Source organism: Aquila chrysaetos, chromosome 9, assembly GCF_900496995.4.
Source record: "Aquila chrysaetos chrysaetos chromosome 9, bAquChr1.4, whole genome shotgun sequence".
Taxonomy (NCBI): Eukaryota; Metazoa; Chordata; class Aves; order Accipitriformes; family Accipitridae; genus Aquila; species Aquila chrysaetos.
The window spans coordinates 40,456,596-40,483,886 of NC_044012.1; the positions used below are offsets into that span (position 1 = coordinate 40,456,596).

General features: G+C 40.5%; 2 protein-coding genes across 23 annotated transcripts in view; one reads left to right on the plus strand and one right to left on the minus strand.

Moving 5' to 3' along the window:
- The window catches only part of DEPDC5 (DEP domain containing 5, GATOR1 subcomplex subunit), a 48,390-nt gene extending 42,623 nt beyond the window's left edge, over positions 1-5,767 (minus strand). For 10 of the 18 annotated variants that reach the window (XR_005933115.1, XR_005933114.1, XM_041125681.1 and 7 more), the window contains exons 1-7: positions 4,952-5,203; positions 4,045-4,162; positions 3,206-3,293; positions 2,462-2,508; positions 1,881-1,966; positions 1,010-1,093; positions 275-324 (exon numbers count right to left, since the gene is read on the minus strand). Coding sequence is in view for 16 of the 18 variants with exons in the window: in XM_041125681.1 (XP_040981615.1) it covers positions 275-324; positions 1,010-1,093; positions 1,881-1,966; positions 2,462-2,508; positions 3,206-3,293; positions 4,045-4,102 (413 nt within the window). In the remaining 2 variants the exon portion in view is untranslated. Of the gene's footprint in view, positions 1-274; positions 325-1,009; positions 1,094-1,880; positions 1,967-2,461; positions 2,509-3,205; positions 3,294-4,044; positions 4,163-4,854; positions 4,876-4,951; positions 5,207-5,578 lie in introns of those variants that run through there. The other 8 variants (XM_030024644.1, XM_030024650.2, XM_030024646.2 and 5 more) reach the window with 8 other exon arrangements.
- Positions 5,768-5,849: 82 nt separating this feature from the next.
- Positions 5,850-26,960, plus strand: PRR14L (proline rich 14 like). 5 transcript variants are annotated; one of them, XM_030025327.2, is made up of 10 exons: positions 5,856-6,055; positions 7,398-7,907; positions 9,448-9,529; positions 10,751-10,816; positions 11,699-16,547; positions 20,006-20,074; positions 20,842-21,010; positions 21,304-21,410; positions 22,426-22,497; positions 23,181-26,960. In XM_030025327.2, exons 2-10 carry the CDS (start codon positions 7,443-7,445, stop codon positions 23,455-23,457), a joined length of 6,156 nt encoding a protein of 2,051 aa, XP_029881187.1. In that variant the 5' UTR covers positions 5,856-6,055; positions 7,398-7,442; the 3' UTR covers positions 23,458-26,960. The 5 variants fall into 5 exon arrangements, 4 of the variants coding, with proteins under 4 accessions (XP_029881185.1, XP_029881184.1, XP_029881187.1 ...); XM_030025325.2 differs by having other exon boundaries at positions 5,854-6,143; positions 10,751-16,547; XM_030025324.2 differs by having other exon boundaries at positions 5,854-6,055; positions 10,751-16,547.
- Positions 26,961-27,291: the final 331 nt, after the last annotated feature.

The window sequence follows — 27,291 nt, forward strand, 5'->3', positions numbered from 1 at the left end:
CTTAGGAAGGGGTGAAATATTATAAGAGGTAAAAGAAAAATTATTTGGCATTCATCAGAGGCAACAAGTGTGGCTGGCTGTCCTACTATTAGTTTCTTCCACCCCAAATCAGATAGAAACCTTCCCCCACCTCATGGTGCAGACAGACATCTGTATAAGAGTAAGAAAACAATAAAACATGAAGAATTTTTCAGAGTAGATACTCCAGTTGGATACTCTGGACCCATTAATCTAAAGTCATAAGTAACAGTAAGCCCTCAGAGGAGGCACTGACCTGATACCTGCAAATTCAACTTTTTGGGTGACATATGCACATGTGCTGACCTAAGAAAGAATAGTTACAGGTGTTAAAAGAACAGTAGGCTCAGAGTGAGCAGACCAATTTACACAAAAAAACATTCAAGCTCAAACACCTGACTTCTGCCATAAAATCATGAAAACCACTTAGCATATTTACTACTACTATCTCAGCCTACAGAACCTCTGCAACAGACAACAGAAAATAGTTTTCAACACATATGAACTTTTATTGGGTTCACTTGTCTAATTCACTGCACTTAGAAGAGCCAAAGACTGCACTTCAGAGATACAGAAACAAAATATTCTAATAGTTGCTTATTAAGTGGGGCTATTGGAGAGGAGATACTTTAGCATACTTCTACTTGAAAAATATTTGGATTCAATTCCTACCAAATGTAGTAAATCATTAAAATTCTGAACATAAGGAAAAAAAACTCTCAACAGCACTTTCAGTGCCCAAGGCAGTAATTAACATTACAGCAATGGAGTAGGAAATGATGGGATTAATTTTTTCTGCGACACATTTACATCCATTTAGAGAATGGTACCCTGATGTACTATTTACAGCATAAGTTCCTCAGGAGCTGCTGATAGTGGTCTTGTCCTCAGTTTTCTGTATTTCTTAAAACACTTATTTTCTTTTACAGCAAGCAAAGAAAAAGGTAGGTAATCTCCTCCACCCTACACATGAGGACAGCAGAGGCCTTACCAAACTTTTCTTCAGTCGCCACATATCCCCACGCCCAATATACTGATCTTTAAAAGTCAGCTCCACCAAGTCCAAGGTCACCTCCTGGGAAACAGAAGAAAAACAGTGCTTAGATTTTACTGGTTGTTTCTAAGTAGCACCCTTCAATCTGTTCCGGTAAGGACCAAATGTTACAGGGAGGGCCGTTCTAAAGCAAGTCAATACTCCTAACAGATGCAAGATAAAAGGGAAGTCACATCAGAATAACTGCCAAAGTTGTAGGTGTACCTTGGAACTACTGTGAGCTGCAAGACACTGCATGATGTGACCAGAAAAAGCCCAAGGATACAATCTGTGCTACAAGTCTCAGTGCAGATTGGAAGCACAAGTAAAACAAATTATTTCCATTGTTCATGACATTACGGAAGCCTCATTTCCTGCAGATTTTTGTCTTGTGCTGAATGTAAGCTCTGACTGAAGCTCTTTTGATAGCTGGGACATTTACAAGATATGCCTCTCTGGTGTCGAATAATGCAAATCCATGCCATGGCTCTTCTTTTGGCTAGGCCACTTACTGTTTACTCTGCCTGGTTATCCTGAATTTCTGGAATTTAAAGACATTTGAAATTTCTAAATTTCTATCAAGCTGTGTTGAAGCTGGTCCACAGACTTCAAAAAGAGAGCAGGGATGGTAGGGAGAGAAGAAAGAGGCACAAAACAAACAAACAAGCAGTTCAATTGCCCAAGCCTCATTTTCTTAGGAAAGAAGGCTAAATACATTTCAGTAAAAAATAAAGGCCTTTTTTTCCAATACTATTGTAGATAGAAATTCACATGGCTCTGATTTGAGCTAAGTGAGGGACAGATGGAAAAAAGTTGCAAAGCCACACACCTTTGGGTCAACAACATTCACATGGACATCCTGGTATGGCCGCAGCCTGAACACTTGTGCGACTGTCTGATCCACACTTATAGTTTCTGCCACAAAAATGAGAAAGGACAACAGAGAAGTGAACATCCCCAAAAGGTTTCAAGTGGTTTACAAATACAAAAGCAATACAGTGAGACTGTCATTAAACACTTAGGGCCTCAGCAAGAGACAACAGCTTCCTTCAGTTACGGCCCAATTTAAGAGTCGTTAAAATGAAAGCAGGCAAGATAAACTCAAAGTTTAGGCTGAATTAATTCTTGCAAGAAGAAGAGATACAAAGCTAGTCAGAGAATGCAGAAACAAAAAATTAAGGCTAAAAAGCCAATTTTGTTTAAATTATACCCCACAATACTAAATCAAAAGCAGATTTTTAATTGGCTATTCATCTTCTGATAAAATTATAATCTTTCCTTTCCTAAATACACAAAGCATTCATTTTCTTACAAAGGTAAAATACACGCGTTAGTCAATCACAGGTACAGCCCAATCACATAATCTTTGTCTATGATTTTACTATGCATACTATGAGTCTAGAGTTTTACCTTTCTGCAAGTCTTCCTTAAGTGACTTCACTTGTAGAAGCAGGGGACTAGCATGTGAAAAAGAAAAAAGATAGACAAGGTGAGATACCAACAGTCTACTCTGGTAAATCACCCTCTCAAAACTGTTTACTAACATGGAGCATGGGATGAGCTAAGAGAAACATTAATTTTTTCTAGAAAGTTTCATACATCATCCTCCCTGCCTGTCACCCTGTCTTGTTCTTTACACCTATTATAAGTTACTCTTTAGGTGAAGATGATGCTCTAAATGGGAAAGTATGTCACACAGGAACTTCTCAGAACCCCATACGAGTACACTGGTACTTTTCAGATACAGGCTGCAGGATGAACAGCTTCATATAAGAAGGTTTACGTTTTTATAGCTGACCAGGACATTTTCATTTTGCCTAAGATATACTATAGGGCAGAAGAATAATCTCATCAGGTAAAAGCAGCTCGATGAAGAAGATAAAGACATTGTAGATTCTATGTTCAGGTGCTACTTGCCCTATGAAAGGTCAGCAAACTAACAACAAACACAAACAATTCCATAAACTTTAAGGAAAAGCTCCTGCTATAGTTATCCCCTTTACTTTTCTTCAGGCAGAAAAAAAAACACGGCAGCATCTTGAAGCAAAGGTATACCAGCTCTAAGAGCCTCTTGCTCTGGAAGCCGCTGCACATGAACACGCCCTTTCAGTACTCTAACCACACCTGATGGATATCAGGAAAAAGAGAATTCACCTGTATTCATCATTGGGATGTGCAATTTCCACAACATCTCCCAACTTGATTTGAAGAAATACTTTAGGATTTACCACCAGTTCATCATCTACAAGACATAAATGAATGAGGAAAACTGCAGTGAACATATATATACACCAAACACAGATGCCTGCATGTTCGTATGCAATAGCTTACTCTACATAAATACACTAGCCCAGGATTAACACGTCAGCAATGTATTGTATTCACTACATGACACTGCCCCTATCCAGCCAGTTCAGTCCGGCCGCTCTTGTGGGGAAAACTTCTCTTTCAAATCACAGAACTTTAACAAAAGATTTGTTCAGCAAAAGAGCGTGCCTTAATTAGGCAGGCAGAATCATATTTTGTATTTTTCATATAAGAAACACACCAGCAGGAAAGTAGATAGCTACAGAATCTTAACAAGATTCATTAACATGCTATAAGTCTAGAAGTAGGGAGCAATCAAATAAATGACATTGTTCTTAGTACACAGAAACACACCTACACACAGTCATAAGTCACTGACGTGTCTGTCACTTACTAGGGTGACTGAAATACAAGTTTAAAAGAAAAGCAATGCAACAAAAGGGGAAGAGGTAGAATAAAGCAATTTTATTTTATGGGTGCAATCTCGCTCTGTTCCGACAAATGCAGTTTCATTCTGCTGTACCTTGCTTTTAAAAAAGAGCTTTCCAAACTCTGGCTGGTAATACTGCTTGTTACATCAAAGCTCCATCTTCACTGTTTTGTTAAAAAGATCAATAAATCAGTTAATTGCTTTCAGTTAAGTAAGAGAGTGCTGGTCTCACTGTTACGAACCAGGAGATACTGACCACTGCCTCCAAAACCCTTCTTATGTATGACGAGCTTGTACACCTTGTTGGTTCTCATCTTGAATTCCAGTTCTTCTCAGCTGCTTTGAGTAAAAACAGTTGAAGACATCTTGCATATCTAATACAGAAATGAAAGCAAACACAGATCTCTCGTCATTACAAAACCATTCTTTATACTCTGTGCGTGAACAAAGAATGTTGTACCACCCCATAGCCAAGAACGCTGCCCCTGAAAGGCAGGCACATTACAAAGTTTAATAAACGTCAGACTAAAAGTTTAGTAACGACCTCTTCTACCAGCCTCCTGTCAGAGAGCTAGTACCGCTCTCTAAAATCACATCTTTCATATTTCAAGGATAAACTCCGAACCTTGCGTTAAACGCATTAAAACAAATACCCAGACTTATGCCCACTGCCAACTATATCTCCTGATTTTGTCATTCCATCTCTTTCACATGCCTTTCCCACGTCTCCCAAAGATGCTGGAATCCACAACTGGACTGATTTCACAGCAGCGCAGCAGAGCTGTACCCAGCAGAGGGCAGCGGTACAGAGGTACAGAGCCAAGCAAGCACCGGAGGCACCGGTGTGCATTACTTTAACTGCATCAACCACCGCATTTTTTTCTTCCTGCCACTTTCACTTAACATAAAGCATATTTCAAAGGAGGACCTTTACTTTTACGATTTACTCTTTTTAGAAGTGCATTTCAGCTGGAAATTATCAGTAGGAATAAGGTTTTCTTCATAAAACTATAGCCACGTCAGTAAATTAAAATACAAGCTCTTCTAGTCATAACTGTACTCTTACAGCAAACGAAAACGCAGAGGAACTTAGAAGTATGCCTTTCAACAATACTAAAGTATTAAGCTTGCAGATGCGTTCTTCAGAAAGCCCATTCAATTACCGAGTTACAAAGGCATGGTGGGAAAAAAACCCACACATCCAAAGTTTGTGAAAACAAACTCTGTAAAACCTTCGAACTTGGGATTGACGTGGGTCTGGAAGGATCAGACACTCGGCTGCAGCGTGTGACGGCAGGACTCGCACCGAGGACGGCGCGGGGAAGCAGGGCCGGCAGCGTACTGCCCCGCACGGGTGGAACGGGGAGACTGAATAAACCCGATGCGTTCCCAGCCAGCTCTCACGCTCGCTAACCCTGCTATGGAAACGCCTGCGTTTCTTCAGTTGCACATTTATAAAATGAGTTAGGCGAGTAAAGCGAGGGGCCCGAGTTTCCCCCTCCACCCCCGCCCCGGAGCAGCTCCTAGGGACGGTCTGGCAGCGGCGGGGCCCGGCGGGGGCCGCCACCCTCCGGGGATGCGGTACCGCAGAGCGAGCAGCGCGGCGACCCGCGCCAGAGCCCCGGCAACCCCAGGGGGAGGTCGGCGGAGGAAAAGGGGGGATGCGCGGAGGGAGCTCGGACGCCTCAACGCTCCGTGCCGCCGCGGGACTGAGCCAGCCGCCGGTAGCAGCGCCGCCAGGGCCGGCTTTCCTGCGGCAGAGCCCGAGCGCAACCCCACCCCTTAACTACAGTCGGCCGCGGAACGAGCAGCGGGGACCCTAACCTCCCGGTCCCGCGTCTCCCGCCGGCGACCGACCTCAGCGGCACCGTCCCGACGAGATTTCCTCCCCTCCCTCCCACCTACGGGCGACCACTCGCTACTTCCGCATCCGGGAGCCGTCAAGGGGCCAGCACGGGCCCGCGTCACGTGGGAAGGAGCGGGGCCGAGCCAACCCCTTTCGGATTGGCGGTCCCGGTGGGCGGGGCCCCTGCTGAGGGACGGTGGGCGGGGCGGGGCGGGGCGGCGCGGCCGTTGGCGGGGGCGAGGCCACGGCAGCAACAACGGCACAACGGCTGCGTGGGCCGGGCGCGCGGTCCGCGCGAGCTGAGCGGCGGGCCCGGATGAGGAAGTGATGTTGACCGGAGAAGGGGGGGCGGCGCGGTACGGCACGGCACGGCACGGCACGGCGGTGCGGGGAGCGGTGGCCGGCGGCCGCTGCCGCTGAGGTAAGGGGAATGATCCGCTGCCGCCGTCGGGTCCGGCGTGGGCCCGCCTTTTCCGCCCGCCGGTTGGGAATGGGTAGCGTCGGCCCCGGTGAGGCGGGGCGGGGGGGGCTAGCGGTTGCCGGGCCGGGGCGGGGGGACGGGGGACGGGGGGGGGTTGGCCGGCCCTGCCCGGGCGCGGCGGGGGCTTTGCGGGGCCGAGCCCGCTCCCTGCCAGCACCGGGGGAAACACCGGCGGTTTCATAATTACCGAGAGCGGCGGCCTCCTCCGGTGCGCTGCCTCGGGGCCGGGGCGTAAGGGATGTCTCCTGCGGTCGGTCCGCCGCCGTCCGGGGTCGAAGAAGCGGGAGCTCCTGCCTCCGGAGGAAGGAGAAGGGTTCGGGGCTGAGCCCGTTCCCCGCTGCTGCGGTGCTTGGAACAAAGGAGGCCGGCGCCCAGCTGGAACCGGTCCGTGTCGCTGGAAAGGGGATCGTCTCCTAAAGGCGGCTGTCCCGCTGCCTTCCCGTCGGGCTGGCGCAAGCGGAGCTTCTTTCCTTGTAGGAGCAGGGAGATCAAGGCTGGGCTAATAAACCCGTGTTTTTGTAAAGCGAGTAACTTGGCGCTGCTGTAAAACCCTGGCTTCGCCCGTTGCCGTTTATGCGCGCGTCTTCAGGAGCCCCTCGATTGTGGCGTTCTCGTCGTGCCAACGGGTCGGGCCGGTCGGAACGCCGCTCTGCCGTGATGCAGCTCTGCGCTCTCGCCGGCAAAGCAGGCTGCTGGGACCAGTGCGTCTCGTTCTGGGCTGAAGCGGATCCCGACGCCGGTACCGGGGCTGTGCGCGGAAAAGCAGCGCTGGCGCGACGCGTCCTACGTACGGCGCGTCAGGTGCTCGTATGAGAGAAGCTACGAGGCACGGTGTAGGGCGGATGATGTCTTAGAAGTGTTCCTTTGAGGCAGAAAAGCTGTAAAGAAAAGATGGGTTTTCTTCCAAGGAGTAGAAACTTAAGAAAATCCCAGGAAAACAAATGATGCTTTAGTTTTAGCTAAGGAGAAGGATGTCTAATACAAGCCCTAGCGATTTGCTTTATAGTCTCTTTTCAGGTTTTCCAGAAGACACAGTTATATCTGCAGGGAGGCGTTTGAATGTGAAAATGAGGCTCGGGAATATCTGTTTGTCCATACTCTCTTCTTTTGTTAATGAAGCGTTTGCTTAGATACGCAAACTTTTCTCCGCTCCTTTCTTAAAAAAATTATTTGGAAGTATCTTTCTTAAACATATATGCTTGAATCTTGAAGAATGAAGCTTTTCCTTTTAATCTAGAGCTTACTCCTACGTACATTGATTTAACATTGCTTTTATTTTTAGGGTAAACTGTGAACAGCTCAGGACAACCAATCTTCAGCTGCCCTGATGCTATCATCTGGGGTGGAATCTCTCCTTGATTCTTCTGTGTCTGCTGTAATAGAGGAATTGTACACTGGACTGCCAGAGAGCATCTCCACTGAACTTATGGCTGTATCGGAGCCTAATGTTGGATTAGATGCAAAATCTGATGTATCGACGCCTGTGCTGGCACACAGTGACAGCCTGTCAGCTGGGCATCATAGGACTTCTGGAGTAGAAAACTTTTGCCAGAAGACAGAGGATTTGGGTGATATGCTCAAGGTGATTTCTCATGGGCCAGCAGAATCCCTTACTGAAGAATTACTGAAGGCTGGAGACCTTGAAGAGGATGAAGAAAACAAAAAAAGAAACTTCAGGAAACTAGACTGTTCTAGTGATGGATACCAGAAAGAAGACAAAGAGGCACAAGATGCTGAGGAGTATCACGCTGAATGCTGTGCTTTAAGACCTGGGGAAAGTTGTTCAAAACAAGTAAGCAAATGCAAAAATTCATCCCTGCGTGATATTTTGAATTTAGGGTTAGAGTGACTAGGCAGAGGACTTTGTCCATGTGGTTTCCTGTTTCTTATTTGTGTCTTCTGGCATGTGTGTCATTATTTGGATTATCATGGGATGGGTCCAGTGAAAAATTAGACTGTACCTCAGTAGACCAGCCCTATTTTAAAATATCAAGCTTTTCACTTTCTTAAATACTGTTGGAATGGTGTGAGGCAGGTATGTAACAGAATGAAGAACAAAACTGACTGGTGACTAAAAAGGAGAAGAGAAACAACTTCAAAAGCTCTTTGCCCAGTATCCATGTTTTGTGGGTACAGCGTATTCTGCCGGTACCATCATCCCCAGTCAAGGTACTAACCACTAAATAATAGCTATTTCAGTCTGCTAATAGTATTATAATGCTACAGGGGGCTCCAGTTTAGTATTTCAGGTTTTAATCTAAAAATAAAGATTATTCTTCATTTTTAGAATTATTGTTTGTAATTAGAGAGGAAATCTCTGTTAGTTTCCTCTTTCAAAACAAGAGACTCACACGGTCATGGCTTTTTTTTTTTCCTCCCCTCTAGCAAACACTGATGGTAAAATGTTATTTCTAGGCAAAGGCTTCTGAAAAATGTGCCAAAGAATACTCTATTAAAAACTGAAGAGTCACAAAACTCTCTATTTAAAAATTGAGATTTTTAGTGACTTTCTTGATCAGTTTTCTTTAGTTTGTAAATAGTTTTCACCACACCAAAAGAACACAGGGGAGAAAAAAAAGTATTGTGACTGAACACATACCAGCCAGGAAATATCTGGATAAGATACATAGGTGCACGTTTTACACTAATTACTGGATGTTGCAAAATACTTTGTGGTTTTAACTCTGGATTTTGATGTCTGTTTGATTTATTTGAAAGTTTATGAAAATAGTTAAATTTTCCATAGTCATTCAGTTTTCCAAGATGAATTGTCACATATTTTAAAATGCAGGTAGTTTGGTTGTGGGGTTTGTTTTGGTTTGGCTCGGGGGTTTTTTGCAAGTAGACCTAGGTCATGCGTTCCTGGGTTTGTGTTTTTGAGCCAAGGGAAGGAGTAGTAGAAAGCAAGTTCTACTAAAGATCAGAAAACACATGCATCTTACCAGAGGTATGCAGCGATGGTTTGGGGATGCGAGATAGACTTGGAGACTGGATTATTCTTCTGATTCAAATTTGTGACAATTTGCATTTTAAGCAACTTATATTTTAGATGCATTGCAAGACTTCGTTGCTGCTAAATACAAATCTTTTCTGGATGCATCGTTGTTTAATGGTGAGATGATAGTGATTGATAGGATCAGAAAGGAATGACAAGTGCTTGTGTGAACCACTTGCAATGCAAGGCTGCCTCTGTGCAAGGGCTGATATGTTCTGAGGTTTCTTGGTGGTTTTCTTGTTCAGAGCTAACCTAGCTGAGCAGGTACAGTCCCTGAAATGTGCTAAACGTTTCAGAAATTCCATCAATCTCCACTGATATTTCTGTGTTGTTTCAGGAGGACCCTCACTTAAACCAGGATGAGGTGAAGTCTTCGAGAACCCGTTGCACTGAAATAGCGGGATCTCTGAAGAACACAGGTGCGTATTTTAGTTGTACATCGCTATCTACCCCCTGCTTCTCTCCCAGGTTACTTTTTTTAATTTAAAACTGATGAGTGATTGTGGGATAGCTAATTTATTTTGCTTTACATTAGAAACTATTACCCTGCACAGCTAGAACAATATGAAAACTTAATCCTGTGCTTTTTCCTGACAGCATGTGTACTTGCCTGAAGACCTTTTATGTACAAGACGTGTTTTAGTTATTTAATTCAAATACTTACCCCAAAGCAGAAGGTGTTGTTAAGAGCAGATGTTTTGCATTTCCTTTTGTTTCAAAGCTGGATTATACAAGAGCAGTAATAGCAAAGATGTGAAAAAGTATGACTCATTAATTTTCTAATGTTTTAAAAAATAAAAGTGCAGAATCCAAACGAAGAGGACAACAAAACTCATTCTTGATTTCATTATGATCCATAATCTTCTAGCTCCAAATACTTTGGTCACTTTGCCTGCATCTAGTAATTTTCTTTCTCCTAATGTGCTCCCATAACCAAAACTTGTACTTAGTTGAAGAATACCATCTAGTCTTGGTCCTTAGAAAATATGAAAAAGATCTGCAGAAGTCTGAGCAAATATGCTCCCTGTAAAGTTTTGAATATGAAGATATTCTGCAGTAACTGTAATTTTTTTAATTAGTACCTTCTTTGTGATTTTACAAAAAAGTTTAGTAATAATCATAATTGCTTGGACAGAATGAGATACGCATTGTCTACCTATGGATGACTTACTGACAAAAATGGCTTCAAGGAAGAAGAAATGGAAATGGCTGCTCAATGCACCGCCATATTTCTAGGATAGAGCACATAAAGTACCCAGCTACGTTGAGCTTTGATGTTACAAATAAGCATTACGATGTTGGCCATGATTTCCTGTGTATTGAGTTATAGGACCTGCATTGCACCTAGCTCGATATTGGAGGAATCTGAAAAATTCAGTACATCTTTGGATGCCTGCTGCTCATGGGGAACGTCTGTATTGAAAAGGATTGCATTTGTTACCTTAGGTTTGTGGTGGGGTAGTTTGTTTTTTCATCTAAAGGCTTGGAGTAGAATTTCTAGCATCAATTGTCACTTCTAAAAACATTTTGGTAACCAACACTGTACACAATATTCTGTACAATACTAAAAGGAACTTATTAAGCTGAATGCCTTCTAAATTTAGTATATGGTTCTGATTTGCTTTATTTTTCTTACACAGGAGAAAACCAAGCAAATGTTCAGGTGACAGCTGAAACTCTGCCAAAGCTCACTGAAGAAGTACAAGGTATGAAGGCTGATGGGACTAGGATGTTTAGTAAAGCAGGATACAGGAATGACAGAGTGAGTAAAGGTCTTCCACCTGAGCACAATGAATGCCCAGACGTAGACACAGTCATGGCCAGAGCTGGGGTTTCTGGAACCAGCACATTAGTTTTTTTAGAGCCTTTAAAAGTCACGGACGTTGAATCAGCCACAGAGCATCCACAAGAAAAAAATGAATATAATGTGTTGAAAGCCCATACTGCCATGCCATTGAGAACAGGGGGTAATGTTGTGTCTAATTTGGAGACTAGAGAAGAAAAGTTACCCAGAAAAAATCCTGTTAATGAATTCAGTACATCACTTGCTAATTGCCAGACTTACCAGCAGGATGAAGAAAACAATGCTCATGACTTCTGTACTGGTCCTGTACCTAAACATAATGAACCTCATAGGTTGTCATCAGTAGAAAGCTGTAGAACACTCTCCACAAAAAGTTCTGAAGTTGTATGTTCAGTTCTGAAAAGCACCGGTTATCTGGACTTCAGAAATACGCCACTAGAAAACAATAGTACTGCAGTCCATGGAATTATCAATGAAACCCCCCAAAAGTATCTTCCCCAAAACATCGAAAGTCAGACTCATTATGATCGTGGAACTGGGTTTGTAGAAAATCGAACCTCCACATCTGTACCAGTAGAGCAGATTTCAGTGGTAAGGAGCAAAGGATTGTCTAGTGCTAAAATTGATCACAGGGAAGTAAGTGCTAGTATCGGTAAATCATACAGCTCTGAATTTGAAGAAGCTGCTGAAGTCCGCACAAAAATTGCTGTGGGACATAACGTTGAAGTTCGTAGCTGGCCTGAAGCTCAAGAAAGTGCTAATTCTGAGCATTGTCATTCTTCAGTTTTTAGTTCTGTTGCTTCATCTCCTGAGGAGTTCTCAAAAGAAAAATTTAAAATGGTCCCATCAGAAGGTGTGAAAAAGGACGAGGGGCAATTCTCTGTCAGTGACGTATGCAAGGGTGATACAAAAGAAAATAGTCTATTGATGGAAACGAGCAACATTGCTTCCCGTGAAATTGGACAGGCAGACATATGCTTTTATAATACCTCCAGTAAAATTTCTCCTCCCAGTAGCCAGAGCTGTCTGGATCTTGGTACCAAGCTAGAAAAAGATTCACCTGAGGCACAACTGTTTGAAAAGGAATCTGAAAGTAATACAACATCAGAAGAGTTGGCTGGCAGTTTAGTTGAAGCTACAGAAGTTATTAGTAATGACAGTTTGACCACTGGCAAAGAAACTAATTTGATTTGTACGCTAAATGTAACTCTACCTCCTGTTGCACAAAAATCAAGAGAACCTTATCGTAGTGAGTGTCCTCCTTGTACTGCTAATGAACTTTCAAGCAGGGACGAGGCTCAGGATAATCTATCTGGAAAAGAGTCAGTTGGTGCTTCTGGAACAACAGGGGAACAAGTCACTGAAATTGTGCTTCATAAAGACAAATTTAAGTCCTCAGTAAATTCCAGGACTTTTGATAACCCTAATATGACAAGCAAAACTTCCCAAAAGAACATGAAGTCTTCAGCGGGAAATACAGAGACTGTGGTCACTGGTTTAGAAAATGAACATAGTGACACATGGAATTGTAATAATCAGAGTATAGAAGACCAGTGTACAGCTGCCAGTACTTCCTGTATTTTATCAGGGAGTACATGTGTAGATGATGTTCTCCCAAACAGTCATTCTTTTAATGTTGAGGTTGATAAGAAGATCGAAGAAACTGATAATTTGGAAAGAGAAGCTTCAGCTGGATATAATAGTAAAAAGGCAATCACCTTTCCAGAAGCACACTTCCCTTTAGCATGTGGATCTCTTCCTTGTGAAGATGACTGGGGCAACAGAGGTGTAGATCTGCATGGGATAAATGACATTTCCACAGCAAAACCCATGTTTTGCTCAGCTTATACTGCAGAGAAGTCTCTTGCTACCTTGGTAAGAGATGAGAATTCAAATAAGAGTATGGAGGTTGTGAAACAATTTGATCTTTGTAAAGTAACAGATGGCAGTGGCAGTGAAATTGTTTGTGACAGAGATGAGGCAAAAGAACAAATCGGTGTGTGTGCTCTCCAGACCGATGAATTTGATAAAATAAGAACTGTGGATTCTCCAAAGGCTCCTGAAGGCAATCAGAGAAATAAGACTAGTGAACAGCTACTAGTCAGATACTTGAACAAAAAAACCTGTGTTCATAATTTTGGATTTTGCAACTCTCCATTAGGCCCAAAGAAGAGAGAACTAGGCACATATGAGAAGAAAGAAGTGTCATCGCTCACAGCTAATCCCTCTGAGTGTAGTGCTTCAACCTGTGATACATGTCCATTACTCGACAACATGAATATTCAAACACACCATGCTAGCCAAACAGAAAAGACCCTTCGTCGAATGGAAAATCAGTGTCTTGCATGTCAGAGTGAGTTTGATGGCCGAATTCCAGGCAGCAAGCAACATTTAGAAAGCTTAAACAATCAACCAAACACTGGCTTACAAACTACGGCTACTTTTGTGGAAGAAACCAAAATAGCAATTGGCACTAGTCAAAGTGTAGAGATGCTATTAAAAACAAGTGACAGCCTGCCTCCATTAGTTCATAAATATGCAAGAGAAGACAGTTTTCAAGGAACTCTAAAAGAGAATGTAGTGGATTTGGACTCTTTAAATGGTGTGAGAAATGAAGACTGTTCAGGATATGTGGGCTTCATCAGTGATCTAATTGAAGAGAAGACAATCAAACTAAAAGAACACGAGAAAGAATGTGAAAGAGAAGATAAAGGAACTCTTGAAGAAAGCTTTTCTGATAGCAAATCACATTGCTCACAGCATGCTTGCTTTATCAAATGTGCAAAAGAGAAAGCAGAGCTAGTATTTGCAGGTAACAAAATGCAGCAGTCTTTGCCAAAGATGAAGTGGTTGGTGGAGAACCAGGAAAATACAGTTAGTGCCCAATTTTCGCTCTTCTCATCAATTCATGAGAGTCTGTCACATAAGCCAGAAAATATGAATGTACTTTCAGAGACAGAAAACAAAAAAAGTCTGGGAATAAAATCTATCTTAAATAACCCTTGCCCACAGTTAACATTTGAGTCTGGTAAAGAAACTGATGCTCAAAAGGGTCCATACGATTTCGGAAAATTTGACATCCAAGAATCTTTTAATGAGACTCAGGTGGATTCAGAAACACCATCAGCTCTGAACTTGGGAATCTCTCTGCCTGAGAAAGAAAAGCTGTGTATGTCATCTGAGAACACACAAATAGATAATTGTGATTCACCTTCAGCTGAAGTTTGTAGCAAAGATTCTTCCATGACAAAACCTCTTTCTGTAACAATGTTTGTTAAGAGAAAAGCCAGCAACACTGAGATTCCATCTTCAGAGAATGAAAGGGCAACTAGCTTTCGGAATGGTGCAAAAAGCTCAGGCATTTGTGCGCACAGCAAAGAAAGTCTGAGAGATGAGGGGCGTTGCGTGCTAACTGTAAAAGACATGGATGTGACCTCACCAGGAAGTACTCACTGTGGAGAGAAGTTTATGAATACGTGTGTAGAAGAGAAGATGGGAAGAGAAGTAGTCCCTAGAAAAAAGTTGCCCATAGATTCTTTTCTTGATGGAGAAGATTCTCTATGGGCCTTGTTAAAAGATTCAAAAGAGTCTGGCAGCAAAATAGTCCCTCTCGGTACTGAGAATTATGGAAAGGTTTTGGAAGAAATCCCAAGATCTAACATAAGTAATCTTTCAGAAGAAAGAAAAAATGATACAAAGCTCACAAACTCAGCAGGTACCAGTCTCCTTTCAGAAACTATGCGTGATTGTCAAGCTGAAGATGCGTCTGATGCAGAAACTTCACCAGAATTGCAATATAATACAGCACCCGCATTTTATCCACGTATGGGTATACTATCAAACAGTTGCAAAGAATCATCCTCAAACTGTGTGGTTTGCAGTGGAGTAAGTGTGCCTTACAAATTAAATGCGCAGAGCAAAGGTAATGTAAAGGAGATTACAGAAGGCCAGGACGCTATACCAACTCATTCAGTTTGCAAGGAAAAGGAGGCTTTAGGTTCAGAGAGACTCGATCAAATAGAAAAATGTCAGGTATTTAAACGAAAGAAGAAGTATGAAAAGGTGGAAGCACATCTGTCAGACAAGGCACAACGAGAACAGAAGTCAGAATACCAAAAGAAAGCAAAAATCACACTGCAACCAAGTATGTTGCACAGTTCTGAACTCTTGTGCAGCTCTTCAAATCAGCTGGTGACATCAAGAAATATGAAGTTTGAAGGTCCTCCAGAGGAGAGCTTTGCTGTCAGAAGCAGTGAAAATAAACTATGTAGCACTTTACAAGAAGTCAAAAGGCCAAAGATTACCACAGATATTATTAGTTCACAGTTTTTGAAGACTCAGGATTCAGAAATGGAAAACCTGAACCTTAATTTAGGGTATGATGGAATCCCTGGTGCCTTTGGAACTACAAATAAACTAAGAGGACCTCTTCCATTAAAAAGACAGCCTGGAAGGATGTGCAAAAAAGTTCCCACATCATATCAGCTAAACACTGTAAGAAAAAGCAAAAAACCTAAAAGTTCACCTTTTTTTGAAATTCCCCCGGAAATATTCCCTGAACAGGAAAACACACTTCTCGAATCTTTGTACTTTCCATGTAAACCACCGACAATGGAAACTGAAACAGCCATGAGATCTGTGCATATGCCAAGGCAGAGGGCCAAGAGGTGCAGTTTGTTGAACAGCTTGAAATTTAGAAAATGTACCAAAGAACGAGCATTGTTGAGCAAGCTGACTGCAACGGCTAGCAAGCTCCTGGCACCTGCCAGAAGCATCCCTAACCTAGACCCTCTGCCATATTCTTCTGAAATTCTTCCAATGGGTGAGAGGCACAGCCAACGTACATCTAAAAATCTATTGGAAGCCTTTTCTTGCATTAACAGGAACTTACACTCACGCTGGGCTGACAGTTGGTGCACCAAGATGTTCAGCTTTCAGCCTTTGGCACTTTATCCTGTAGAATCTACCAAAATACTTTTTTCAGACTTGAGCCACCAGCCTCCAACCTCTTTCTTGGATACCCCAGTTTTCCCAATTTCTTTTCACATAAAATTGGACTCCAGTCATGTGGCAGACCTCACAGGGATTACATCCCAGCACTCTGTACATCACAGATCAGTTTTGGGAGAAATGCCAGCACCACCTTCAAACTGGACTTTTTCTTTTCTCCTGTCTCAGAGCTGTTCAGATACAACAGCTTTCAAGGAAGATTCCAGTCTAAATAATGAGCTGCATTCCTCTCTCTCTGTAACAACCTCAAGGGCTGCTGCTCTTCATCCTGACCGTGGAAGAAATGCCGTAGCTGAAAGAAGAGGAAGTTCCTCCATGCTTGGCCTTCACACAGTGTTAGCACTTTCTTCCCCTGGATGTTACAGGATTTGGACAAGAAGAAGAAACTTAACCAGTCATATTCCTACCATCCAGAGACTATTTATATCGCAATTCGCACAGGGTTTGAAAGGGACAAGGTATCCAACTTCTGTATCAGATGACCTCGTCTCTTCATTGCCATACTCATTGGGCAGGGTACTATCCATATGGAGTCAGCATGGTCCTTCTGCCTGTCCCTCCGAAATCACTCCTCTCCATTCCAATCACTGCAAGTGGCAGCCAAGTGTGGGCATCGAGAACAGGTAAAACCCATCAACTTATTTCTGAGATTAAATATGTATAGGGTATGTACTTGCTCCTTTTTGGGAGGGAGAGGGTAATTGCAGCTTGCATTGGAGGGTCAGTTTCCTCTGTTCCAAATCTACACATTCTGCTCCAAAAATGGCTCAACGTGGAAGATTCTTCCCTATGGAACAGTCTGTTAGCTGAATTGAAATATATTTGCCTTCAGTTCTTTAATACTATCCTGTTTTGGCAGAATGGCTAACTCTATTTTCTTCTCCCTTGCAAAATATACACACCATGCATCAGAATATATAATGCAGAAAGGTGAGCTACTTCATTAGGTCTATTCAGAGTGACTGCAGAACAACTGGATTTCTGAGGTAGGAAAGTTTTTTTCAGAGGTCTGAGCCACAAGTGCCACTTAGAACCACTGTAAAATGCTCAATATCAGATTAGGAAGAGCCCTAAGGGGTGGGGGGTGGCATTCAGTTAAATTTTTAATTGTATTCCATGACTGTTCTACGCTAACTGAAACCTTGATAGTATGTGCCCGATGCATTGTTGGCACAAGCCAGTGTAGCTCCAGTTCAGGTTGGTAATGAATTTTTGTGCATGTCGTTCTCGTTACGAGTGGGAAGAGGACTGAAATCTACTCTGTTTATTTAATTAACTTTGCTATCAGCATTTGAGATCTTTTTACTAAGAAACAGAATGAGAGAAGAGGTTCCTAGCTCTATTACAGGATTTTTGCATGCTGTTGAGCAAAGATTTTGCCCTTTATGTTATGCCTCAGTGACATGGGGCAGTTCAGTCCCCGATTTTATAGTCTTGAGATTCCTGGACAGAGTATAGGCTCATGAGCACTGTAGAAAAGTCCGTTTGATTAATTCTTTTGTTTAATATGGCAGTCTCTAGAGAACTGTTGCATTTGGCTTATCTTATGTCATAGCTTGACATACGTATAACCAAAAATCTTGCCAGATAACTAATGCTGCATTTTGCTTTGTATAAATGGATAACATACCTAAAAGTTTTAAGTGTATCACTTGTTAGTATAAATTCTAACGTCTACTGAAGGTGTGAGTGAGCTTATGCAAGTACTACTTCGTTCTGGGAACTGTCTGCACTAAAAGAATGAAGTTGAATAATGGCATAGAGACAACTTCGCAGCACTTTCTATTGCACCTGCATTCTTTTTCATCCATATGAGTCAATATGTCAGGCTGAATTTTCTAGTGTACAAATTAGTACTCTGGAAGTAATCATACTAGTAAACTACAGTTTGAGCACTAAACTTAAAAATAAGACATTGTTGCCATTCTTTAAAAACAAAACAAACACCTTTTAAAAACTCACTTCTGTGTATAAGGTGAATTTATTATTTTGTATTGTTGAGTGTATTGTGTACATTGTGTTGTAATTTACAATACATTAATTGTATGTTATCCTTGGACTGGGAGATCAGAGCTGACTTATGCTCTCGTGTTTTCTCCCATCCTTAAGCCAACAGACTCCCAGACAGCTTCTTACAGCATATCCAGTTAGCAAAAGTATAAGAGGATTTAATACCTTGATGTAAGGGGTAATTTGAAAACCAAATGTTTTGCTGTGAATGATCCTTATCCCAAAGGGAGAGAAGCCAAATCAAACCTTATCACTTCAAGTGAAAAATAACCCAAAGTTAAAATAGTGTAAAACTCGGTTTGTTTTTTCTCTAAAATGCCTTACAAATATGTGTATGAGGTAGCCTTAATTCTTCTGCCCCTCTCAGATTTTCTTTAAAGTGAAGTTACTGTAGCATGCAGTGAGTTGAAAAGAATGTTTGCAGAAGTTTAAAGTGCAGCAAATAAATTCTATTCCTAAAACAGTTAAGCAAAACTTAATATTAAAGGTTTGTTTATAAAACAGCGTAAAGAACAAAACCTAACACTTTTAAATATTTCATACCATTTTAGTTTCCATTTTGCTGAAGATTGACAGCCTGTTCTCAGCAACTAATAAATCTTTCTTTAAAGGTATTAACAGGAATAATGACAAAATGATAATTCCGTAAATCTCTCTTAAATTTGTGTGTACTCAAAAAAAAAAAATCTTCTATGAAATAAATGTTTGGTATATAAATACAAGAATACAAGAAGTATGTTTGGTGCAGTATAGAAGAATTTTCAGCTTCTAGTATGACAAAAATCTTTGCCTGTTTTGATTAAGATAGTTAAAAATCATAAAAATTAAAAAGTGGCTCCAAGTTCTCTGCAGGCCATTTTCTTCTGGAAGAGATTTGTCCTCTTCAAATTATTTCATTCATAGTTAGTGTTTTCAATAACCAGGAAAACAAGGAACTAGTGTAGTTCTCCTGCCTAAAAATCTTCTGTCACTTCCACTGCCAGTAATAAGACATTCTTTAAGTCATTTTTCTAATTAATGCTCATTTGGATTCAAAATTTCTAAACTGTTTTTTTTCTCTCCTTGTAATTTTTTATTATTATTGCATAAAACAGTAAGCTCTGCCTCTAGCACAGAGGAGACTGATGCACTATTGATACAGGTTCCAGTAGTGTTGGGACAGTGACTGGAACATTTTGGGAAACAAAATGTTATAGTTCTGATATTAAATGACAAATACAAGAAATGGGTCTTTCTGACCTCCTTATATTTGGACTTACCTGTACTGCCAGCGTGGTTGGTTTTCATTTATTTTGTAGCATTCCAGTCTGGCTGTAACTTCTTTGCTTTAGAACAGTGAAGTACCTTTAGCTGTTAGTTTGGGAGAACAGCAAGTACAAGATCTGCTGTTTAATGTAATAAAAGCTGTCCCAACTGATTTTTTTCTTCCTGCTGTTAATAAGTGTGGGCACAAAAATAAAGCTTAATGTTAAAAGACTTAGAGCTGCTGTGCTGACTTTTATGCCATAGAGTTATGGTAATTATCAACCCTAATGGAAAGGCCTTTGGTTATTCCAATCGATTAAGAATATTCAAGTAAGCATGTGGGGGTTGGAGACAACAAGGAGTTAATCTTATGGAAATCCTTCCGTTCACTTGTTACTGGTGCCACTATGCACTTTTTTCATTTAGTAACCAATTCCTTCAAGGTTTTTGGTTACTTTAATTTTAAAACCTGGGGTTTTTGAATGAGGAATACAGACTTTCATAGAAATAATTACAACTTTCAGACTAATACTGTCTCCCTCTCTTTCTGTACTTTTATTTCCTTTTCTCATCACTACCATTTTTAAGTGAAAGGAGGACTACTTCCCTAACAAGGTGTTCAGTGAAATTTAGTGGACTAAATGGCAGATGTGGCTTGCTCTTATATCGTTTGAGTCTTTCATTCTCATTCCTGATATTAGCATTTTTTGTCTTACAGTCCAGTTTATACTAATAATTTTTCCCTCATCTTTTTTATAGTGTAGACCTAATTTCTTTCTGTCTTTTTTGTTGGTTTTTTTTTTTTTTCATTATTCTTTTGAACCAGCTATGCCATGTTACCGCACTTACCTGTACAGAGTATGGAAGCACTACAGGCCGCAGGTCATGAGATATGGTGAGTCTCTTGGACTTTGATATTTATTCTGAGTAGTGGGATCGTAAGCTTTCTCAGAAAGACATTGCTTATGTCATTTTGGCTTTCAGCTTTTGGCAGTTCACTCCAAGAATAGCTTTCTGATTAAAATGTTAGTGAAGTAAACTGACTGGATCATGTAATGGAGAAGTGTGGAGGGGCATTAATACAAACACCATGTAGGTCATTGCACAGAACAATTCTGTTCCTTTCAACCATGTTGTGCCGCTTGTTATGAAATGAATATGTGAAACTATAGAAGTTTGTTTCCTTACTTGGATATGTGTTCTTTTTGCCTGGGCGACTGGACGTTAGGTGCTGAAACTTCCTTCTATTCTTTGTCAGTGTTGGGATGGCAGATATAAAAGCTATCTTTTTAAATTTATCTGTAAACAAAAAGTATTAAATTAATAGTTGGGTCGAAGAACTTTGCTGGCAGAAAAGGAGGATTAATCACTTTCTATCAGTAGTTACTAAATAGAGCTGTAAACTGTTTAACTATACAAAAAGGAAAAGAGTGGATTTAAAATTACATGTTCAAATACACTGGCAGTTTAGTTTGTTTCAGTATCAATGCAGGCTGCAGCAGTTTTTTACTGTATGTATGTACTAGAGAAAGCAATTCCTGTGAACTGCATTGCTTTTTGTGGCCACGTTGCTATTTAGGAACATCGCCTGAGAGCATGGAATGCTATTGCAGCATAAATTGGGTATGAATCTACATATGTTCCCTTCTTCTTCTGTTACAGCCTGGAAACTTCATTCCCTCTTCCGTTACCAAAGTCTTGCTCACTTCCAGAATCATCACCATCTCCCCCCAGGCTTTCAGCCTCTGAGCTCCAGGTCCGTGCCCTTGATGAAGCTGATGCTTCTGTTCCAGCCTCTCTTAGACCCCAAGATGACACAGAACTGAAAAAAGTGAGCTCGTTTTAGATTTTAGATATCTCAGACTCTTGGTTCCCCAGAACCTGAAGCGGCTACTGCTGAATATTATTTAGTAACTGTTAAAGATGAGGAGAGGAAACAGGCTACTAGTCCTAATCTGTGCTGCTTCTTTCTTTTATTCAAGCAGAAAGAAGGTGGTAAAACAAAGAGGAATGCTTATTCTATAGATAATGTATACTCAACATAAAAGGGAATTCTGTTGCTGCTGACTAGCATGGTCATTATTTCCTTAATTTTAACTTTTTTTTTTTTTTTCCTTTCTTAAGACTGAGCCAGAAAAGAGGCCAAAGAAAGTCTCACAAATCCGAATCAGGAAAACTGTTCCTAAGCCAGACCCTAACCTTACTCCAATGGGACTACCCAAACCAAAAAGGTGAGCAGTACTTTTTAAATGGACTCATACTAGCTTCTGTTGCTTACGTTTCCTGCATAATAATGTAATCATTTCAATAAATGCTTCTCTTACCACCACTATTTTGTATGCTCCCAGTTGAGTGATGTCTGATGTTTGCTTCCTTTATAAGAAAAGATTGACACAGCTGTACCAACTGTATAAAAGACTGAAGAAAGAAATTGGTCTTTGAACAGAACTTTTTTCAAGTAAGAAAAGGACTATGGGATATGAACTACTGACTGGGTTTTAGGCAAAATGTGAAAAACTAAGCTGCAATGGAATGATTTCTCTAAAGAAGAAAGAAGTTCATATTGATTAACATACATTGAAAATAAGTCATTCTACAGTGCACAGTGAGATGAAGTGATCTGTTAGGAAGTTCTGTTGATGCAAATTATGTTGGAGTTCTTCACAGTTCCTTCTTTGTGGTATATGATTTTAGGGAAACATCAGTTCAGTGTAAATGTGGGTAATCGCAGTGTCAGATATTGATAAAGCTTTTCCAGTCAGCCATCTAGTATTTTGTTCACTTCTGTCCTAAACAGAAGTGCCAGCTTTGACAAAGGAATGCATTTCTTCAGAGATCAGCTTGCTAATTAAGTGGCAATAACCTAAAATCAGTCTGAAGAGATGAAATGTTAATCTGCAAAACTGTAAGTCTTTTCTTAGCTTCCACAAACAAGTGACCTGTGAAGGGATTTCCCTTTCTTCTTTTGAGCATCAGTATTTCAAAACATCATAGAATGCTAGAAGGAACATTGACCTCTGCAGAAATGGCAAGCGTTGACCCAGCCCTTATAAAAACACTGTGTGAAATTAGGTACTCAACGACTTCATTTTTCATTCCTCCCTATCCTCAATTAGTTAAGGTATAATTAGTTAGTGTTTAGGCATAGAATGCAAACCATACTTGTTTCTCATAAATCTGCTTGTTGTGAAGAGAGGGAGTTTTGAAATTCTTCTTGATTGATTGATTTGTTCATTACTTTTTCAGGCTTAAGAAGAAAGAATTTAGTTTAGAAGAAATTTACACAAACAAGAACTATAAGTCCCCTCCTCCAGCCAGGTTGGTTCTGCTTCCTAATGAGAAAACTAAGATAAATGTAAATTACTTAAGCAGAGAGAACATTAAAGGTGTCTGAAAGCTAAGAGGGAGATAAATTTTTAAAATTGCTCTAGCTTAAAGTGGTAGAGAAAGTTAATTCAAAAATAGTATCTTTTACTATTTGGATGGAAGCAGTGAAGTAGAATATGAAATAAGAATTTGCAGCTGTTTAAGTGTGGATTTGTATATTGTTTTCATCTACTTATTCATTCCAGCCATCATCCAAGTACAGTACTTACTTTTTCAAAATTCAAAGGCAACTAAATACTCTCTAAAATACTAAGAATAACTGCCTGTCATCAAGTATAGCATGATTATCAAGACCACTACATTTTTTTAATGTTCAAATCTTATTTATTCTATAAAATTAAGATTCTGTAATTGTGCTTTTGAACAGAAATATGGATAGAAAGAGATTGAACCCAAATGCCTATGCACCAATAACAAATGATTTAGCTAGCAGTAACGTGCAGAAGGTGTAAGCTGTAGATAAGTATACATTACAAGAGGTGTGGAGGGACTGTAAAAATTTAAAAGTTAAAAGTGTGTTTACTTGGGTTATGAAATCCACCAGTCTCCCTGTCCTTGTAAGGTGGTTAACTGCTTCTTGAGTATTTATGAGTTCTATCCTTCGCTTTTACCAGGAGCTTGGAAACAATCTTTGAAGAGCCCAAGGAGAAAAATGGACGCTTGATCTCTGTCAGCCAGCAGAAGAGAAAGCGGATTCTAGAGTTTCAGGACTTTACTCTTCCCCGGAAAAGGAAGACACGAGGCAAAATCAAAGCAGTGGGTAGTTTCACCCGAGCGAAAAAAGCTGCACTACAGAGTGCAGAGTTAGATGCTCTTCTGAGTCAGAAGCTAATGGATCTTGAAGCCTTTTTTGCAAAGGAGGCTGAGCAGGAGCAGGCCTCTAGCATCTGAGGGAGCCATTTAGCTGAAAATGGTCCAATCAGCTCCTTTAGTATTTTAGTCCTGTTCGGAGAAATCTACTGACTTCTTCATACATTACTCTACCACTCTGTTCTAATCTCTGATGATCAGTTTTTGGCTGTGGTCCTCTTTAAGGTGCTATTTTTTTTTTTTTTTTTAAATGCTATTGGAGAGATTCTTCTAGGTCCCTGTTTGAGTGTAACACAGCCATTTACAATTTACCATTCCTTCCCCAACCTCTGGAAATTACTGCTAATGTTTAATTATGCTTAGACACCCCTTGGGGGTAGAGTAGGAGTGTAAAGGAGGAAGTAGTGCACCTTCAGTGATGCTAGAACTCTGTACTCCAGATCATTTGCACATTTGAGTCTGCTGTTGTTACTGTAATGGCTATTTTGAACAACCTGACAGAAGAGATATGGTGTTTGATAAAGATGAATTCTAGCAAACACATTCTTGATATACCACTAACTTTTTAATAATTAAAAGTAGCTGTCTGGGTTTGCTTTCATTTGTTCCTTCCTTCTGTTTACTTAGAAGGTTCCTTCTGAGTTTCTGTGCCCTTCCTGGCTTCAGGCAGCAGAAGCCCCACATAACTAGACTTTAAATAACTTGCACTTTGTATACGTTTCTTTATTTGCTGCATGAGGACACCTTTTAACATGATTGAGCTCAAAAAAAGGTAATATTTTAAGAAAAAATTGTGCCCAGTACTAATTTTTCCCAAATAGTAGAGTTTTTACCTACTTGGCTAACGCCAACCTCTTCTCCAGTGGAAAAGGTAATTAGCCCATGAGGATGTTAAGCTGCAGGATACGTAAGTAGAGGTTTTTTATTTAACTGAGCTGAGCTGCTGCATGCAGGGAACACCAGCAAAATTATGGAGACTAATTTTTAAGTGATTTTAATTCCATTAGAAATATAAACTTGATTTTAATGCGAACAAGAAAATAATTTTTTTTCCATTTTGAGGGTTTTCTTACCATTTTAAATTTACAACTCATGTAGCTCATAATTAGATATTCTCTGTACAGCACTGTTGTATATAATAGCTAGTGTTGTACAAAGACCTCCTAGCATGTGGAAATTTTTTTTTTTTTTTTTCATTATGTAAGGCCATTTGTAATTATCTGATGCAGCACTGGGCAATTTCTCAGCTATACCTTTTGAGGGAAGAGAGCTCCCTTCTGGGATAACTTCTGTTAAACTTACTTGAAGCATAATTCAAAATGAATGCTAGCTGCAGTTCAGGTAATTTCTGTCCTTTAGTGCCTATAGAAGTTATTCAGGCAAAGCTGTCATCGCTGGGATGCTCAAATTTAATTAGTCTGTTCTTTCTTTCACTTGTCACTTGAAACTTGCACTTTCTTATTTACCTACCCATATAATAGAGTTTTATTTACCTTCAAAATGAGCAAATATCTAGTGGGTGGGTATTTTTAATAAAGTCCCAATAAAGGCAGGACTGAAAATACCATCATCTTCTGTTGCTCTGCTGCTTCTGTTACTGACCGAACAGAAAACTAAAAATTAAAAAGCAATCTGTTGAATTCCAGAGCTTTGAAAGTAGAGAAATGGAAGAAGATTATTACACTGTGTGTGCCTGAGTCTTGAAAGAAATGTAATCTGGGCTTGTTTTGCTCCCAGTTTATGTGCTGGGATTCCCAGAAGTTTACAGTCTTGTTTTGGAGGCTAATTTTCTTTAATCAGGAAGACTGAAGAAAAGAGAGGAGTGCACACTTAAAGTAGTGGTGTTTGGGTTTTGAGGGTAAAATTACAAGGCAGGCAAACTTTGAACATATTGAAGTACTATTTCAGCAGCAAGGTCTGGTTAACCTATTTGGGCTGCTGTAGAACATTTTAATTGATCCTCTTTATTTTTATAAAAAGAAATCCCTAGAAAATAAAGGTCGACTGCTTTTAAAAAATGTTTGAAACTTTCCCTATGCTGGTTTATAAGCCCAATTATTGACTGGTTGGAAGCTGTAGCAAGAGTGAGATATATATTTTTATGGTTTTATGCTATAGAATGGGATTGTTACACAGCATTTATTCACCTTCTGTTAATATGGGAGGCTTCTAGTGCTGTGACACAATTGAGCTCTAACGTTACTGGGGCTTTTAAGGAAACAAGGATATGGGTGGGGAGGGAGGAAACTTGGGTCCAGGCAAAGTTCAGACCTCTAATGTGCTTCAAAACATGGAACGTGTTGGGTTTTTCCTTTGGGTTGTGGGGTTTTTTTTGTTTTGGGGTTGGTTTGGGTTTTTTTGTCTGTTCCCTGCTGTCTTGTTTCTGATTGCTTTGAAATAACATTTCTTAGCTTTCTTTTTAACAGCTACAGCAGAGAGAGCAGAGCAAAGAAAACACTCAGTTCTCTCTCTTTTGTTTACAATAACTGGAGGAGTTACAAAATGATGTTGCAGTTGCCTAGCTTGTCCCAGATGTTTGTTTGTGGAAACCCAAATATACGGCATTATTCTGTTTTGGTTTAGTATTTGTATGATGACAGAGATGTAAGCTAATTGAGACAAAACATCTCTTCACCTGCTCCAGCATACAGATGTCAGTCCTGCTTGTGCACTTTTTCTTTTTTCCTTTCCCACCTCTGTTCCTGTTTACAGCACTCGTGGAACAGCCTTGTTCCTTGCAGCTGCTGCTTGTACACTGGGTGTGATGACTGCGCAAAAGCTAGGTATTTGCCACTCTGAGCTGCTTCTGTCCCAGATAATGGAAAGAAAAAAGTATAGAGGATGCATTTTTGGGGGTCTTGCATCCATCCCTAGCTGAAGGATATGTACGCTTGCCTTTTCATAAAGCAAACCCACTCCAGTGGGGATTTTTTTTGTATCATCATGGAAAGACATTGTACATATTGCTCACAGAATGATGACTAGAGCAGCTTGAGAAGAATTGGAAGGCTTTTGCTGTGTACTGTCTCTTAGTAGTAAGTTTTGCAGAGCCAGGCAGCTCTTTGCTAAATTTGCTGATTATGGGAGGTAAAGATCACTTTCCAAAAAAAACAAAAACAAAACAAAAAAAAAAAAAAAAAAAAAAAAATCAGACTTTCATCATGCTACGACTGGGCCAGCTAAGGCTTCTTAACGTATGTTACAGCATTTGCCTGGCTGGCCTTGTGGCTGCATACATTTGAGTTCTGATGCTTGCTGGATATTATTTTCTGCAAGCAGTCCTCATTTATTGTATTTGATTTGAGGTGGGCCTTTTGTATATTATGTTCCAGGTGCTCTTCTAGAATATGGATGGTAACTGTGGATTAAAAGTCTATATGATGCTATCAAGTTAACAAATAGCTCATTGAGAATTTGTACACTTGTGCCATTAGCTTCCATCATGCTCTTGGCATTTTGTTTCTGTTCAATATTGTGTGAATCTAAAATTTTACTGTTTCTTTTGTGTGTGTTTTTAATTTATGGAAATAAATTTTTCTGAGAACCTTTCAGTTTTTTAAGGCCTTTAGGCTTATATCAGTAAATATGCGTGATATATCTGTCTTGCTTACGTGGGGGGAAGAGGTCAAATCTCCAAAGAGATTAACACAATTAAGTAACTGGGTGGGCTGTTAGTGAGGCATGGAGCAGCAATTCTAGTGTTCATTCATCCGTAGCCATGCTTTAACAGGAACAGAAACAGACCAGGGCGATTTTAAGCATGATCCTAGCTACTATTCATAGCGCTGAGACAGCATCCATCTCTTAAGGTAATAGGAGCGAGACAGCACAGACAGTTCCTGCTAGATTCAGAACTGAGAGCTTCACAGCTGAAGCAGGCTGCTGGTTCATGTACTACAGTCTATGCAAAGCATC